Source organism: Dipodomys merriami, unplaced genomic scaffold (genome assembly GCF_024711535.1).
Source record: "Dipodomys merriami isolate MVZ:Mamm:240054 unplaced genomic scaffold, mDipMer1.0.p SCAF_71, whole genome shotgun sequence".
NCBI lineage: Eukaryota > Metazoa > Chordata > Mammalia > Rodentia > Heteromyidae > Dipodomys > Dipodomys merriami.
This window is the reverse complement of record NW_027206302.1, coordinates 5,195,468-5,213,097: the sequence shown is the minus strand read 5'-3', so window position 1 is coordinate 5,213,097 and position 17,630 is coordinate 5,195,468. Positions and strand designations below refer to the sequence as shown.

At 48.6% G+C, this 17,630-nt stretch overlaps 1 protein-coding gene across 4 annotated transcripts in view; it reads left to right on the top strand.

The window, feature by feature from the left end:
• Grik3 (glutamate ionotropic receptor kainate type subunit 3) overlaps positions 1 to 17,630 on the top strand; it is a 215,814-nt gene that overhangs the window by 137,409 nt on the left and 60,775 nt on the right. For all 4 annotated transcript variants that reach the window (XM_070008968.1, XM_070008969.1, XM_070008967.1 and 1 more), the window contains exons 3-5: positions 4,761 to 5,018; positions 12,138 to 12,319; positions 14,528 to 14,581. In XM_070008968.1, the coding sequence (XP_069865069.1) occupies positions 4,761 to 5,018; positions 12,138 to 12,319; positions 14,528 to 14,581 (494 nt within the window). The remainder of the gene's footprint in view (positions 1 to 4,760; positions 5,019 to 12,137; positions 12,320 to 14,527; positions 14,582 to 17,630) is intronic.

Below are 17,630 nucleotides of genomic sequence, written 5' to 3'. Positions count from 1 at the left end.
GGAGCCCAACACCACCTTCCCTGCCAGCTCTGGTTGAATTAGTCCTTCCTCTGGTCTGGGGCCCAGGAGGCCTTTCCCCATCAAAAGAGACCTTCACTTATTGTCTTTATTTTGAAATGTTTGGTAGAAAATTAAAAGATGAGTAACTGCCAGGCGGCTTTCTGAGCCAGCAACCCAGAGCATCTGTGTTTTCTTCCAAGTCTGGCCAGAGCTGGCCTGGAATCGACCCAGCACTCCCCAGGCTCCTCGGCCTTCACTTATTCTCCAGACTGCTCAATTCCTTTTAAGACACAAATTGATTGGGATAATTTCTGCTATAACTACAATTGCCATGGAAAGGAGGGGAGGTAAGGTGCATTCAGGCCGAGGACTCCTGCAATGACTGTGAACCACTGAGTTACTGTAAAATGACCAGAAAATGGATTCAAAATTGGAGCCACAAATAATGTAATTACTGCAGTGTGTGCTCAAGGCTGCCAGAACAAGGGTGGCTCTGCTGCCCTGGAAACATCTGGAGGAAAAGCTGCTGCTGCTCCTGTTCCTTCAACAACCCCTGCCCTGAGCCTCAGGAGGAGCAGTACTCTTCAAGGCTGGTTGGTACTCAGAGGGTGGAGGGGACCAGAAAAGGGATGTGGGGAGAAAAGGCCCAGAAGAAATGGATGGAGGTCAGAACTAGTGTCTCACCTACTGGTGAGGTCTAGTTACTGCATCTCTGGTAGCGGGGAGACCGGGCTGGGCATGGTTGTCATTTATCACCATCATGACCTCTACTATCAACACAGATATGTCAGCCCAATTGCTGTCATCCAACCTTCTCACCACACCTGCTACCATCATCTCCACCACTGCTATGGCAGTGACATCTTTGTCATCAGTGGTCCCATCAGTGCCAGCGTCAACATCATGCTGTTACCATCACTGTTGTGGTGCTAGTATCTCCACTATCACCAGTCCCAGCCACACCATCAGAATTGCCATCACCTCCATTCACATCACCAACACTGCCATAGCATTTCTATCACTGCTCTCCTCCACACCAACCCCAGCACCAATGTCCTGCAGACACCATGGTCTTTACAAGCAGCTCCTTCTCATCCACATTTTTATCACTGTCTCCTCCCTACTGGCCTCATACCTATCAATGTGATGGTGAGGGCATTTTATCTATATCCACATCACCTGCCACCATTACTGTCACAGAATCATCTTCAATTCCTCTTTCATCAATATGATCACCATCATCCTCTATAGCCTCTCAGTATGGTCTCCACCAATGGTACCTTTATCCTTATCGTCACAGCCAATGTTAGGATCAATCACATCCTTCAAGGTCATTTTTGGAGCTTCTGTATCAGCATGCTATGTGCTTAGTATATCTTTCCAGGACTACCAGTCCTTGCCTGAGCTGGGACAACAGCTACATCAGGGTGAGAGAGATGAGGTAGCTTTTGCTTGCCTGCTTCAAGGCCTAGAGCAAAAGGGGAAGTCCAAGAGGTAGATTCTTATAAGCAGTGGTAGAAAGAAGTAAGACAGACATTTGAGTCCAGCCATGTGTTCTATCTGATCACTCCAGGGGGAAAGAGAGAATTAGTATGGGGTATGATGAGACAGAAACCAGGGGTATCTGGGCACAGCTAGAAGGGACATAGAGAACCAGGAGGTTAAACATGAGAGAGACCTGTAGTGTATTTTGAGGTGTTCATGGCCTCAGGTGTGAACAAGAAGGAATAGCCAAGACTAGGTCACTGTTACCATCTTCTAGTCTCCAAAGCACAGAGCCATGCACACTGTGGCCTCTTCCCTCAGAGAGCTGCTCCTAAGGTGACAGAGTAGTGGTGATGAGAAGCAGATACTGAAATACCAGTATATGAATATCATTACTAAGCTGTGTGTTACAGGTCCACACATGGACCCACGGGAGGGCACCAAAAAGGTGATTTGTCCTTGAATTTGTAGGCCAGTTTGACAGTTAGCTCACAAATGCAGAGTTCTACGTTTGAAGCATTTACTATCAGTGGGATTGATCTCAGTATATGCTTGCTCACACAGAGGACTACCCAAGGATTGGCTATAAGGTGACAGGAGCAGGAATAGTACACTGCTTCCTTGACCTGGCCTCTAGTCCTAGAACTGTAGGAGCATCAAGAGGACACCATCTGTTCTGCTGTGTGTCCTCTCTTGCACTTGACACTGACCACAAGGAGCCCTGGGTCACCCAGCACATGTCCTCTGTGCTGGCTCAGCTGCTGGCTTGCCCTACCACCTTCTGGCTAGCTTCCCCCTACATTGTTGTTATCTTTCACCTGAGCCGGCTTCTTGAGAGAAGTGCAAATCTCAGGAAAAATAACTACTCTCAATTTAATTTCCCATGTCCAGGAAGCAGTGGGGGTAGTAGATGTTGACCAAGAAGAAGAACTCTGAAAGAGTTCCCACGAGTTCCGGTTTCCTCTAGACTCTGCATTGGTTGATACCTCTCTGTGCCTTGGAGAGGCCGCCTCTGCCTCCCTTCCTGGGACAGGGGTCAGTGAGACCAAGAGAATTCACCCATCAGGAGACTTCTAATATCTAGAACCCCGAATTCCCTGAGCCCGCTTTCAGGATGTGCACATCTCTGCCTGCATCTGTCCTCTGGAGGGAAGGCTAGGCTATTGGGGTGCATATTCCTAGGTCTTAGCGGTGTCTGGGGGCAGAAGTGTGGAAGACACTTGAGTAAGAGAGCCATATATCCATATGGAGGGCACAAGGTGCCTGAGGTTCAGGGTGGCACAAGTGATGAAAGAAAAGAGGTAGGCTGAAGACTGGTGTCCATTTTTCCCCACTGGTAGTCACTGTGTGTGAGAGATCTCCATTCGCACTTGAGTTTCCAGGCCATCATGAAGTCATATTTGACAAGATAGGAGGAAAAGACATGTTTTGTTGAATAATTTGTTAGACTGCCTTGTCTAAATATTTAGCTTTATAGCACATGAGTTTCCATTTGTACCTTAGTTGTAAACCCTGCAAATCTTAGGTATGGGCCTATGCCCAGGAGGTTACTCCCAGAGGGCCTGAGGGAACTAGGGTACGTCTGAATCTCCAGTATGCCCATCTTTAGGTGCTGAACCTGACTTTTCTCCTGTGTTTACCCCACATTCAATGTGCAAAATGGTAGCATTTTCATGATCACAGGCCTGCAAGTTGAAGAAGCAGAAAACCAAAATCTAAATGGCTTAAGCAAAAAGATAATGCATGGGGCTGGGAAGGTAGCTCAGTGGTAGAGTGCTTGCCTTGCATGCTTGAGGCCCTGGGTTCGATTCCTCGGCACCACATAAGCAAAAAGAAAAAAGCCGGAAGTGGTGCTGTGGCTCAAGTGGTAGAGCGCTAGCCTTGAGCTGAAGAGCTGAGGGACAGCACCCAGGCCCAGAGTTCAGGCCCACGACTGGACCCCCCCCCCAAAAAAAAAATATATATATATCGATTGATGCATTTTATTGATGCATTGATATATCACCAAAGCCCAGACTTTTACTTGATCAGGAGCTCCTATTTCTTTCTCTTCCTTGGCTCTACTCCCCTCCACATTGACTGTAACAGACAAGTGCAGCTCCTTCTTAGTGAACATCAGGTGAGCACTGCAACTCCAGATCTCCCTTCCTCTCAGGGTCAGTTAGAGGGAAAGTGCCCCTTTCTCAGCCCTGGGGTCTCGTGGCATCCCATTGGCTCCAAAGATCCACATTACCATCTCTAAATCAATGTCTGCAAATCAGGACAGGTCAGGGAGTGATTGCCTAGGTGTAAGTCACATAATCTACCTTGTGGGTAAGCAGCAGAAAAGGGGGGGTCGAGAGGAGGAAACTTAGACACAAGATGTCTAAGGCTCCTAGGGAGCCTCCCTCCAGAATGTGCCTGTTTTACAGATCTCATTTGATGCTCACTTACGTGGGGCAATTCCAGACAAACAGGAAGCACCAGCTCCTGGCCTTTCCAAGCCTCTGAGCCTACCCAATGCTGTGAACTGTTTGAAGACAGAAATTCAGCACTCATTCACTCATCACATGTTGATTAAACAATAAAGTGATCAAGCCTTTGCCTCTCAGAGGCTTAACTTCTAGTGGGAAAAAAGCCAACAAGAAAGACAGGAGCCCTTAGACAAGGAAAGGCTTACTCTAGCTGCCGAGTATGGAGTAGACACTAAGATGTAGCTGAGGTTAGGAAGCAATCGAAACAAATAATTATGGTGGTGGGCAGGAGGGCCTGGGATGATGAGGGGCAGGGGCTTTACTGAGGTGTAGGAGGATGGGAGGAGGAGAAGGCTTCACATTTTGGACACATAGGTCTAAGCTTCATCTTAAATGTCCAAATGATGATGTTGAGGGAGGTGAGACTCTATGGAACAGGTCAGACTGAAGGTTGGAGTTAAAAGAGCCTTCAGCCAATAGATGCTTGATTGCTGGGATTTGTTTGTTTTTCTCTCTCAAGTTTTCCCTGAATAGGACCTGGCACAGATCCAGGATTCTACTTACAAATGGCACTATATCACAGGTGACCATCACATCTTTGCCACGATTACTCCCTAAGGGCCAGCTAGGCATTGTGGCCCTGTCTTGCATGTATCATCTCCTCCCACGTCCCTGTGATCAGACCCCATAACTCAGATCAGGAAACAAATTCAGTCATCTGCCATATAAGGGTTCCACTTGCTATTTCCCCCATGTGTTTTTGCAGAATCATCAAAATCTCTGCCTCCTTGCTGATTGATGCTGACCTCCCCTCTCTTGCAGCCTGTGACCAACTGGCCTTGGGTGTGGTAGCCATCTTTGGACCTTCCCAAGGTTCCTGCACCAATGCTGTCCAGTCCATCTGTAATGCTTTGGAAGTGCCCCACATCCAGCTGCGCTGGAAGCACCACCCATTGGACAACAAGGACACCTTCTACGTGAACCTCTACCCCGACTATGCCTCGCTCAGCCATGCCATCCTTGACCTGGTCCAGTACCTCAAGTGGAGGTCGGCCACTGTGGTCTATGATGACAGCACAGGTGGGTGGTCAGAAGTGGCTGGGATGGGGAGTAGTGAAGTGGGGGCAGAGCCCCAGGGTAGAGCTCAGACAGTTACCTTGCACTGCTGTTCCTGGGGGGAAAGGCTGTGCTGATACCTACACCTCAGCATCACCAGTCACAGCGATGCTCACCGCTGTGATCAGACACACCTGTGCACACCCACCACCCACACACTTCGCTCATCCCCAGCCTGATTCACAGCTGGCTCATCCCTTGTTCCACATGCTCACCTCCACTCTGGTTCAGGAGTACTCAGATGTGCTCTTGCCCCTGGTACCAGCATGCACACCTGTCCTCATCCCCGTCTGAACTCTTGTACCTGCATCTTCTCACCCACAGCAAACACCTCTACCCTTGCTTTGCACATACACTCATGCTTACTTCCAGTGTGGCCTGGTAGGAAGTGTGTACATGTGAAGCTAATCCCCCAGGGTGGAAATACCCACCCTCCCACCTGCTGGCAATGAGGCCACTGTGCACTTCAGTCTCTTCATAAACCGTGGGGAATAAAGGTATGCTCTGTGCACATGTCTGGTGCTCAGGATATTTGCTCAAGGTTGGTTGTTTGGATCCTTCTCACACTTGCACCCAGCACCACGCCCCCTCCCCACATCTCTACCTATACTCAGGCACCAGCTCCCTGACAACACACGTGACTAGAAACAAGGCCAGACCTGCAGAAGTGGGCACAAAGCTTGAGCCTCAGTTGGCCAGGGTAGAAATAGGACAGGATCCCTGCAGCCAGTGGCTGAGCCATAGACCCAAGGCTGGACCCCCTGGTGCAGAGGAACCTGCCCTGCACAGCCTCCCCAGCATTCTTTTGCATAGGACCTACATGGCCCAGTCCTGCTTCCAAATCTAGCATGGGACTTGTCTTCTAGAAAACTCTTACTCAAGTGTGTTACCTCTTTCCTCTCAAGTTCTGAGTGTGGGCCCAGAGCCAATATCCACTAACATATCCAATAGCACATTGTGAGCCTTTCCTTTAGACCTCATCTGTTGCTGGGAGTTTGGAATGCCTGAATGAATAAAAACTCAGCCTTGGTCTTGGCACAGTGTGCATTGTTGGGGAGCACAGAGAAACTCACATTACTTTCTGCATGAAGCTATACACAGAGAGCTAAGAGCTGTTTGACAGGGCCTGTTATCAGGGAGAAGAGGGGACAGAAGGGCCACCGCCAGACTCCGCTTCATCCCTGGTCACCCTCACATGGTTTGCAGGGCAGACCCAGAGCTGGACACCCTCCAGAGACAGAAGATAGTTAAGGCAATGGGACGATAACTGTGTGTCCACCATAAGCTAAGCACAGCAGGGGTGATCTCATTTAATTTCATCCATCTCACAGCAACTCTAAGGAGTGGCAAGTTAGTAAATGAGGAAAATTAGTAAATTTAAAAGGAGGAAACTGAGGCTCAAGAAGTCTCACACATGCTCTGCCTATTGTTAACCCAGCTAACAGGTATCGGAGTTGGCATGTGACTACAAGACTTAAGTCCAAAGTGTGTACCATTAGTTAGTGTGGAGCTGGTTCTTCTCTTTCTTTCCAAAGACTCAAGTCCCAAGATGTTTCCGAGCCCAGCCTCTTAAGAGAGTGACCTTGGCAAGTCACTTAACCCATCTGGCCTTCCTCTTCCCACACATCAAGAGCCGCAGCATCCAGCCTCGGAAGAGCCCTCCAGCTCTCGCCGCCTGTGATGCAGTGTTCGCTCTTGATTATCTCCTAATGGGGAGTGGGAATAGTAACAAAGGAAACCCTCAGAAAACACATCAGAAACTTGTTTATTCTCTCCAGGCTTCTACAAAGATCTCTTGAGTTGCTGTGATACCAAAGCGCCAGACAGGAGGTCCTTGAATACAGTCTACCACCTCAAACCCCACCTCCCACATGCTTAGGGCCCCTAGCACAAAGCATCTGCCAGGAGGGGCACTCGTGGGGCTTCCAAGTCCCTTCAGTGTTCTGTTCTAGAACTTGTCTTAACTGTCTATTCTGAATGATACCCTCCCTGAGCCCATTTCTGCTTCCAGAACATGAGCTTTCTGTGGCTGTAGCACAGGGCCTGGACAATGTAGATGTCCTCAAATGTTGCTTAAATGGAATTTGAATTAGATTGGATTGAATTGAATTGAAAAATCAAGTTGAATTAAACTCCAATTAAATAGTGTAGGAAAGAGTGTAAGGGCAAAGAAATGAAGATGTTGTTATTCCATTTTTTTAAAATTTTGAGTAGTTAATCATATTAGAGGAGAATGAGTGTTTTTCTAGGCATCAGCTAAGAATCAGTGACAGACATGCAGCCAGAGAAAGCCCCATGGCCTTGGATGGTCCTGAGCTGACTGACCAGAGAGAGTCAGAAGGCCTTGAAGACAGGACAAAGAGGAGAGAGGAGAGGGAATGACAGATAAAAGGAACATCCTGTGCAGGGGTGAGGAGTGTATGTAGCAGGCTTTTGGAGACAACAGCCTGGCCAAGGGGAGAGGATTCAATTATGCATGAGGAAGGGAAAAGTCATATAAAGGGTGTGTCTGGCTGTGCAAGATCTGGTGTCAGTCTAGGATTCAGGCTTCCTGTTTTAAGTAGTCAAGGACTCATGAGTATTGTTGAGTACAGGAATGAAAGGGGAGTTTAGCCCGTGGCTCTGAGAGCAACACAGGGAGAATTTGAGGAAAAGATCACAGCAAGACTAAAGAAGAGATAGCATAGCTACGTTGGTCCTGTAAGAAACAAAAGGAGGCTTGAGTTTGAAGGACTACCTAGAAGAGAATGTAGGGGGCCAGAGAAAAGAAGAATCAGATGTGAGTGGGATGTTGAAAATGGGTCACTCAAGTGTCAAAGGGAGAGTGGGCAGAGCAGACACTGGTCAGAACCACTCATTGTCCATTGGTATTGGGCCTGAAGACTGGGCAGGGGGAAAGTGGGGCTTTTCATCTCCTATTAGAGCTGTGCGCTATGATGACCACCATGCTAGTAGAACCAGTCAGAGCGGAAGCTAAGGTCCCTGAGCCTTTAGTGTATGTCAAGTTACATGATGCCCAGATCTAAAATGGCCTGGAATTACCAGTGACCTCTAGCTGCGCATCACTCTTCTATAACATGATTAACTACTCAAATAAAAAAAAATCCAGATAAGATATCAGTGTCTTCATTCCTTCAACTCACTAGTGTCCCAAACATTTCTCTTGTACTACTCAGAGTTTAACTTAATTTCACACACACACACACACACACACACACACACACACACACACACACACACACACACACACACACACACACACTTAAAAAAAAAGTAGGGCAATCAATGAGAAAGGAGGCTCACGTTAAGAAGATTATTGGTACTGGGACTCAGTGGGATTCAAGCAATCATATAACTTTGAAAATGATGCCCTAGAATCAGAATAGTCCAAAAGAAGGGGAATGTGGGAGTGAGAAGAACACAACAGCAGGCCTTGTCTGTGCCTTCTTTGGGGACTGTGTCCTCAGAAGATTTGAGCTGTGTAGCAGCTCAACTTGACTCACTCAAGTGATAGTAGCTTAGTTAGTCTCACTGACCAGAAGTCTGGGACTGGGTCTTTCAGGGCTGGTTTCACAGCTCACCAAAGTCAGGCTGCTGTTTCAGTATGGCCACGCTCCTCTTGTCATTCTCCTCCATAATACAATGGAGTTGCTGCAAATCCAAACATCCTTTCTTCACATGATGACAATCCACCCAGGCAAGAAGGACGTAGAAGTCAAATGGGGAGGAAGATCTATCTCTGCAGCTATCAGAAGACAGTCTCCTAAAGTTCACTGGGTCCACACACTGTCAAATGGGCATGGTATTGGCATTAATTGGGTTATACCATCATGAATCATCTCTTGAGACATTGTCACCACCCAAAAGTAGACTTTACTTGGCATGCCTGCAGAGGGTGCCTCCATTGGCTCTTTCTACCAAAAGCTGTGTAACAAGCCACCCCAAACATTCAGTAATGATAAACATTCATCTAATTCCTAAATCTGTCAGTTCAGCGATAACCTGGGCTTGGCTAGGTGATACTCTGTGATCTCATTCACCTGCTTGTTGGTTGCTTTAAGTTGACTTTGTCTGGGTGATGGGCATCACCCTCTGGCTCTGCTTTTCTTCCAGACATGTTGCCATGACAGTGGCACGGGGACAAGAGAACAAATCTAATGTACAAGTCCATGTCAAGGGTCCATCTGCTTCAGGCCTGCTAATATCCCACTGGTCAAAACGAGCCATAGGGCTGAGCTGCTAGAGGGGCTTTCCTGAAAGGTTACATGGCAAAGAGCCTGCATTAGGAAGGGGTGAAGAGTTGGGGTCATTATTGCAATCTACCTCATTTTGGAGGCAACCAGTGTTTGCCTTTTGAGGTAAGCCATGTCTCTCCTTTCCTAACCTAATCTGTGAAAGGAAGGAGGTTAGAAAAACCCTTGGGTGGAGAAAAGGAGCCAAAAGACTGATTCTTGACTTGTGATTCCATTCTTGGCCTTGCTGTAGAATTATAGAAGGATCTCTCCTCTTCTGTGGCCCTCAGTTTCTTTATCTGTAACCTCACCATGCAGATCCCCATTCCCATGCCTTCTAGGATTTGGGAGATAGCTAAATAGGGTAATGAATGCAGAAGTGCTTCATAAGTGAAAAGCGTGGCTCCGACAGCCATGATTCACTGCAGATATTTTGAGAGGGATTGATTAAGGAGGCAGCCAGGAAGAAGAGCTTATCTCAGGCAAACCAAAACAGTTTTGTCTTCTGCTGGGTGGGCCGAGAAGAGCCTGCAGTCTCCTCTGGGAATACACTGATGGGAAGGAGGGCTGACATTTGCTGCTGTTGGAGAATGTGGGTCACCGTGCATTACACGGAGCGATGTGCTTGGCTGAAAAAAAGGCCCTGGTGGCCTCTGCTCCAGCATTTAGCCTGTCCCCGTCCTCATGTTCCGGGTCCCCAACGCCTACATGCCTACTGATGCTAAGCATGAGTCTGAAAACCAAATGGGTAGGAACAGGCTGTGCACTGTGGGCCTGTCTGGGTAACAGAAAGGTGGGAAAGGTCAACCAGGAATTTCTCGATAAGTGGAGAGGGTATGGGTTTGCATGTCTGATTGGGGATAACCTGTGGCCCCTCCTTTAGCTGAAGCCAACTGACACCTCCCTCTATCCCCCATCAACTCTGATGTTAGGACATCCTAGAACCTGTTTGGTCCAGATCATTCCAGGATTCCAGAGTCCTGGATTTGGGACTTGCCATGGGTTGGGTGTTCTTGCTGTCTATGGTCTTGGTGAAGATTGTTGAGGGTCTCTTTAGGAGGTAGAAGTTACAGGGGTGCATCTGGACCTCCCCAGCAGAATAGAATGATGGGTAGCAGATTGCTTTCCTGAGGCTCAGCCCTGGGGACTGGGAAGAGAGCTGAAGGGTCTCAGGCTGTATAACAGAAATTATTCTTAGAAATGGGGACTTGGTTGAAAGGCTTCTGGAGTGGGTTTTCTGAGTGAGGAACTCTGTCCAGATAGGGGGGAGGGCACTGTAACAAGTGATTGCAAACTTTAACATGCAAATTTAGCTGCAAATTAGTTTAAGAAAAAAGGGGAGGATGGTATGGCTTCTTAGCTATCTTTACTGTTGTGCACCATAAGGTACAAGTGTATCATCCATGTATTACTTTTTCCTCTCTGACATCTGCCCTGTTGATCTTTTCCTCACGTCTGATTGGTGACCCCAGATTTATATCCCCCCTATTTGAAATTAAATAAAAAGGGTTTTACTTGCCTATTTCTCTAGCACAAGTTCCAGGCACCACACTGACAGGACCAACTATGTCCTATTACCTCAATCATACTGCATGTGCTGATTAGCCAGGGTGGAGCCACATAAATTGACCCTAGAGATGACCATGGATCCCTCCTGAGACCCATAAACTGGGAGCAGTGCAGTTGTTCCTCAAAGGAAACTCAAGAGTTCTGTTAATGGGGGCGAGGTATGGTGAGGGAGCTATGGCTCTCCATGGCACAGATGCTGGGCCTGAGTGTGGCAGGGGAGGGGACAGCTCCTGGCTCAGTCTCTCCTTCAGTGGGGTGGGGCTGTGGGCTATGGAGAGCAGTAAGCTGTCTCCCTCCCAGGTCCTGCTGAGAAGAGTCAGCAAGGATGGCTTGAAATGGGGATGAAAATGAACTTAATTAGACCTAAGCAAGCCATTTGTCTCCAGGAAGTGACATTCTGTTTTCCCTTGAAGTCCCCAGATTAAGTGGTTTTACAAAATGCCAAAGGGGCAAATAGATTTTTCAGTGTGGAGAGAAGAAAACAGTAAGTCGATCCAACTATGGGAATTTTTGTTGCGTATTACCTAAGTACCAGACCTGTGCCAGGGGCAACTCATCCCACACATTACGGTTCCTGTGGTAGAATGAGAGAATGAGGTGAGGCCAGAGGAGGCTGAGAGAGGCCGCCACGCTGATGTGTGTGCAAGAGGTGCTGGGGAGGCACATTCTGAATACAGCAATAAAGGAAGTCTTCATGGGGTGGTAGTGGTCTTAAGTCTGAAAGAGTGGGTAAGGTTTACTAACATACAGTTGAGGCTATGTGTTGGAGACAGGTTTGCTAGAGACTTTCAGGGAAATGATGCTCTGTGTTTCACAAGGCTCTCTCAGTCTCTACCCATTCTGGGTTGAGAGAAGCAAGTGGGTATGGTTGGTGGGGATCTGAGGCCTGTGCCTACTTTTGAATTCACATATATGTGTACATGTATCTGTGTGTGTACAGGCCTTTGTCTACATCAGTACACTCATGCCTAAGCCCAAGTGTGTGTCCTGTCTATATCTACATGCATGTGTTTGCATGTGCACAAACATCTGCTCTCATTTTGCGTGCCTGTGCAGGCATGTCCACATGTGTGCACATCTGCCTGATTGTGCTCATTCCTGGCTCTTGTGACTGTATCCATGTACATGCATACTGCCCTGTGGGCCTCGTATCTGTGTCCATATGTACATCATGGACCTGTGACCACAGGTATGGCTGTGCATGCCACTCATCTTAAGTGGATATCTTCAGCAGTGTATGCATGTGTGCACACGTGTGTCTTTTATGCCCTGTGCCTCTCAGGGCTCATCCGGCTGCAGGAGCTCATTATGGCACCATCGAGGTACAACATCCGCCTGAAGATCCGCCAGCTCCCCATTGACTCTGATGATTCGCGCCCCTTGCTCAAGGAGATGAAGCGAGGCCGGGAATTTCGAATTATCTTTGACTGCAGCCACAGCATGGCGGCCCAGATCCTGAAGCAGGTGTGTGAGCACTGGCCCCATGGAGGGATGGAGGGTATCTGCCAGCTTCTTCTCCCATCTTCCCTTTCCAAACCACACAGGTGATATTAGCCAGGTCTCAGCTGGTCTCCTGACTTGGCTTCTTTCTGACTTTGTGACATTGGGAGTCACTGTGCTTCTCTGAGACTTCACAGTCCAATTGGGTAGAGCTCAAGCCTGGTGCACAGAATGCTGGGTAAATGCTGCCTTCCCTTTTACCTCTGTGCAAGTGACAGGTGGGCTGCCTGGGGGCATCCAAAGCCAGGCTGGAGAGAACACTCCAAGAAACATGAAGTATGGAGAGGCCCTGGGTGTCAAGAACAGCCCCTAGAAGGCCTTACCACCTCTCCCAGTGACTAATCCCCCATAGCTTACGATACTTGGTGTTACTCTCCTATTACTGGGAGGTCAGCTGAGGCTCTTCACACCATCTATCAGCTCTACAGCCATGGAGTGGGGGTGGAGTGGAGAATGGCTCTTGGTCCTGGATGGGCCTTCATTTCCAAACATGGGTCAGCATGGCATATTAGAGATAAGAGTCAGTTTCTGCCTGCCAGCCATGCAAGAAATTAACAGTGAATTTTTCTGCCACCCCCTCCCAGGGAGCCACAGTGAAACCAAAACCACTCTTAAACCTATGCTCTATGTAAAAGGAATTTATGTCCTCCAGGAAAGCAACCCTGGTGACTAGAAGAGGTATGCAAGTTGAGGACACAGGGTATAAGGGTAGGGACTGGGGCACAGAGAGGGCTGAGCAGGAGCTGAGGAGTCTTCAAAGCCTTGAGGGGCTCCAGTCCCAACCTTCAGTTGGGCCCCACAAAAGCTGACGAAGGCAAGTGCCAACCTCCATTCCTGCCATTCCTGCCTCTCCTGCCCTCAAAAGAAGCACCAACAGACAGAGAGAATTAAAAGAGAGAATTTCCTGTCTGCTCCTGCTCTGCCACATCGTGCACCTGTCACTTCCTCAGATGTCAGTGAGACAGGAAAGTGCAGAGTTCACCCCAAGGCCCAGCACCTGGTTGGCAGTGAGCCTGGATTGTCCTTCACATCACATCAAGGAAACATACACTGCCCGGAAGTCTTGAAACCCATGTTCTCCTGGCCAGCCATGCCAGTTCGCCCTGTCTCTTCCTAGCTTGCCTGATACAGTGCCAGTGACCATCACAGCTTTGGTTTACTGAGGAGGAATTACTCTCCTGGGTACCTGCCACTTCTCACTGACTTTGAGAAAGTTAACATGCCCAGGTGATCCATGAGGATACTGAGGCTCAAGAGGCAAGTAATAAGCCAGGGTTAGGAAAGTGGAAATTTACTCCTGGGTCTGTCAGAGTTGAAAACTTATGGAATTAAAAATGGAGATACTCTGCTCAGCTAAACACAGAATTAAAAGAGGTTAAGGCCATCCTTTGCCATCAGGTATCCTCAGCCTTCATGGTGCTGGTGTGGAGTAGTGAGTCTGTAGGAGTGGCAGAGGACACGCAGCGAAGTGCCTGTCTCATTCTTGAGCTTGCAGTTTCCAGGTGTATTTGGCCTTGTGGCACCCTCTCCCCCCGCCACACAGCTCTTTGTGGGCCCTGCATTCCAACAACTCTGTAGAAAATGCATTGTAGTCATTAGAATCAGAGATTACAGGTTCCTAGTAAAACACATAAGATCTCATGTTGGTCTACGGTAATTATCCCACAGCAGCTCATGGCACTGAGGAAGCAAGGAGGTCTCTGTTCAGGAAGAGGCTCAGGTTTAAGGTTTCTTGCCTCCCACCAGGCTTCAAAGGCTGAGTGGAACACCTGTCTCAGGAGCTAGGATAGTGATGAAGCCGATGGCTTGGCTGGTCTGTCCGCATCTCTGTAAGTGTGACAGCCAGGCCCAAAGATGCTGATTGAGAACCAAGACTACCAGACCCACTTCATGCTTCAGAACTGGGAATCTTTGCAGAGTTCCCTGAATGTTGCACCTTAGTTTGTCCTAGGGGACTTTGCTACATACTCCTGTGGGAATCCCTGTTGTCTGCCAGCTAGCCATTGTAACTATTCAGAGTTTCAAATGATACTCTACTCCAAGTGGTCAGCTTATCAATTCCCCCACACATCCCCACCCCTGGTTCCCAGCCCCAACCCTGTTCTCACCCTGGGTGAAGGGAGGGACCTCTGGGTATTTCCTATTGTTGGCTGACTCTCTGCTTTCTTGCAGGCCATGGCTATGGGCATGATGACTGAGTACTATCACTTCATCTTCACCACTCTGGTAATGTTCTTCCAGGTCCTAGTGAGGGAGGGAGGGGGGACTACCTTGGATAGAGGGCATTATGGCCTGGCCTGGACCAGCCTGTTACTGGGCACAGTTGCTATAGCTAGAGGATACTGCAGCCTTCTGAAGGATGTAGGTATGGCCCCCAGGTAAGGCCACAAAGATGGTATGACCTACCCACCTTTAAAGAGATTAAGGTCAAGGTCACGTACTCTAGGACAGTGTGAACACCAGCCACCCTGCTTAGTAGCCATGGGAGCACTAAGGTAAAGTCGTCTAGCTGCTGCGCATCAGTTTCTTCCTCTGCAAAATGAGGGTTGATATAAGGAGTAACGGGGGATTAGGTACACTGCTAAACAAGATGAAGCCATAGAAGTAGCAGCTATTCTTGATTGTCTCACCCTCACTTCCTAATTCTCTCTTTCCTATTCCTGCTGAAGGCCCTCATCTGGAAGTGCCTCTTTATATCCTGCATCATCCAGGCTGAAGTCAGCCAGCCCCTCACAGTCAGCACAGCCAGCCTACCTGCAGGCTCCAGATGGGTTCTGTCCAAACTCTGAGAACATTTAGGACCATTTAAGCCCATTAGGATAATTAGTTGTGGCCTGAGATCAGCAGAATAAAGGCATCCCTGTGCCAAAGGGGCTCCATCAATGAACGTTGGAGCCAGACACCCTCTGACCTCCCTGGAGCCCTGGTGGATTTTTCCACTGTTAAGGTCTGGGGTGGTTGATGGGCCTCCAACTATCTTCTTACTGAAAGTCCCTGCAGTCCTGCTTGGCCCTGCCCCGTAGTCCTGGTTTATTGGCATCACTGGGCTCCTTAGCCAGTACCTGGACTGAGCTAAGTGTTTCTAAGCAACCAAAACGGAGGCTTTTCTGCCTTCATCTCTCAGTCTGGCTCTCATGCAGCAGGCTGTGCCTTCACAGCCTGGACAGACAGCCTTGAAGGATGTATAAGAGTTCACTAAGAGAGAGACAGAGGGCTGGGAAGGCAACTCAGTGGTAGAGTGCTTGCCTTGCATACATGAGGCCCTGGGTTCGATTCCTTAGCACCACATAAACAGAAAAAGCCAGAAGTGGTGCTGTGGCTCAAGTGGTAGAGCGCTAACCTTGAGCTGAAGAGCTGAGGGACAGTGCCCAGGCCCAGAGTTCAGACCCCACGACCGACAAAAGAGAGAGACAGAGAAGCAGAGACAAAAAGAGATAAAAACAGACAACAGAGACAAACAGATACAGTGTCAGAGACAGAGGAAGGAATAACATAAGCAAAGGCCAATGTGGTAGCTTGCTCTGGGAGTGTGAAAACTGATTGTTTTCATCTCCTCCCGGCTCCAGCATGTGTGCCAACATAGCTTGAAGTCAGCCATAGCTGGAGTGCTTACACCACAGATGTGGGCAGACACTATAAATGAGATCTCCCTCCCCCAATCTGGGGAACATTTACCCTCCCTTCAACTCTGCCCACTGTACCCTGTACTCCTGCAGAGCCCAGGACTCAGACCTGGCAGCCACATGGCCAGGAGCTACCTGGGAAGTAAAGAATCTTGGGAGCTGGGAACAGAGATCAATCATCTACTCCCTCAATCACTTCGGGGGTCTCTGCCCACCCACACTGACTTCTTTCTGCTATGATGCATCCTGGAACATAACTGGGGTCTTGAAATGAGGCCCCCAGGTTCCTGACAGCATTCTAAGATAAGATATTGAAGAAGGCAGGACCCCAGTGACCCCAAAACCCTCCACAGTAATGCCTTTGTCTACTAGGGTCAAGGTGAAAGGAGAAAGGATCCTAGCACCCTAGAGCCTTCTTCTAGCCCCAGGCAGTGTCACTCTCTTACTTTTCTTTAATCGAGTCATTCATTTATTAATTTACTCAGCAGTCCCTAAAGCTCCAGGCTCTAAGCTGGGCACTTGGGTGAAAGGGCAAATAGAAATGGGTCCAATATGAAACTCATATTGGCAAGCTGGGAAGCTCCAGTCAAATGTGCAGGAACCTCTGTCTCCAATGTTTAGGTAGTGCTTGGCACACACAGCAGGTGCTTATTAATGGATGAATGAATGAAAGAAAGATTGCAAAACAAAATAGAATGTAATCAGCTAAATTATCAACACATCCTCAGGGCAGCAGCCAGTTAAGACCACAGTTTGTGCCAGACTGTCTGATTAGGATTGAGACTCTTTACTCCCTTAGAGGAGTTACCCTCTTTGGGCCTCATTTTCCTCATCTATAAAATGATGACAATAGCAGCATTATTTATAGGATGTCAGGATGAATATTTAATGCACTGATGTTGGTAAGGTGCTCAGAACAATACTTGGCACTGAACACTGTGTAATTAAAGAACTGCTTGTGTTACCTGTGTGCTCACAGTGCCCCAGTCCAGCTCTTCAAGGGAGCTATGATGCTCCCAGTTTTCTAGAAAAGCAGAAACTCAGAGGCTCAGAGAGATGAGTTAGCAGGAAAGGGAGGGTGGTGTTTCCCCAGCTGGGAGCTGGGAGCTGGGCAGCTCCAAAGTGTGGTGCTCAAGCCTGTCAGGCTTGGCCTTGGCCTTTTCTGCCTCGTGGATTCTTCACAAGGCCTGGCCATGATGTCTAGGCATGGTGATTGACACTTAGCCTTAGCAAGTCCCAGCAGTGCCCACACTTCACTGGTTTCCAAGCCCTCAGTCTATAGCCTCTGATTTTCCTCTGTACCCCTTCAAAGCCAGCACGGCAGAGTTTGAGCTCCCCATTGACTGATGGAGGTACTGGTATTAGGAGATTGTGCAGCTTGTCCTGAGTCTCATAGCAGATCAGTGGAGGAGACCTGGGCTCGTGACTCCAGGTCTTGCCAGTGGCTGTTCAGACTGACTGTCTTTCCTCTGAACACTTCACTGCGTGGGGGTCAGAAGAAAGGGCCCTTCCAGGCATGCACAGCTCCTGCAATACAAACAACTCTTATGGGAACTAGGTGTGTGTTGGGTCTTCCAGGTTGTCTCCCCAGCAGCCCCCTGAGTATCAGGTCATCCACAGTGTCCCCATGACTCCTCTTTCCTGGCCATGTC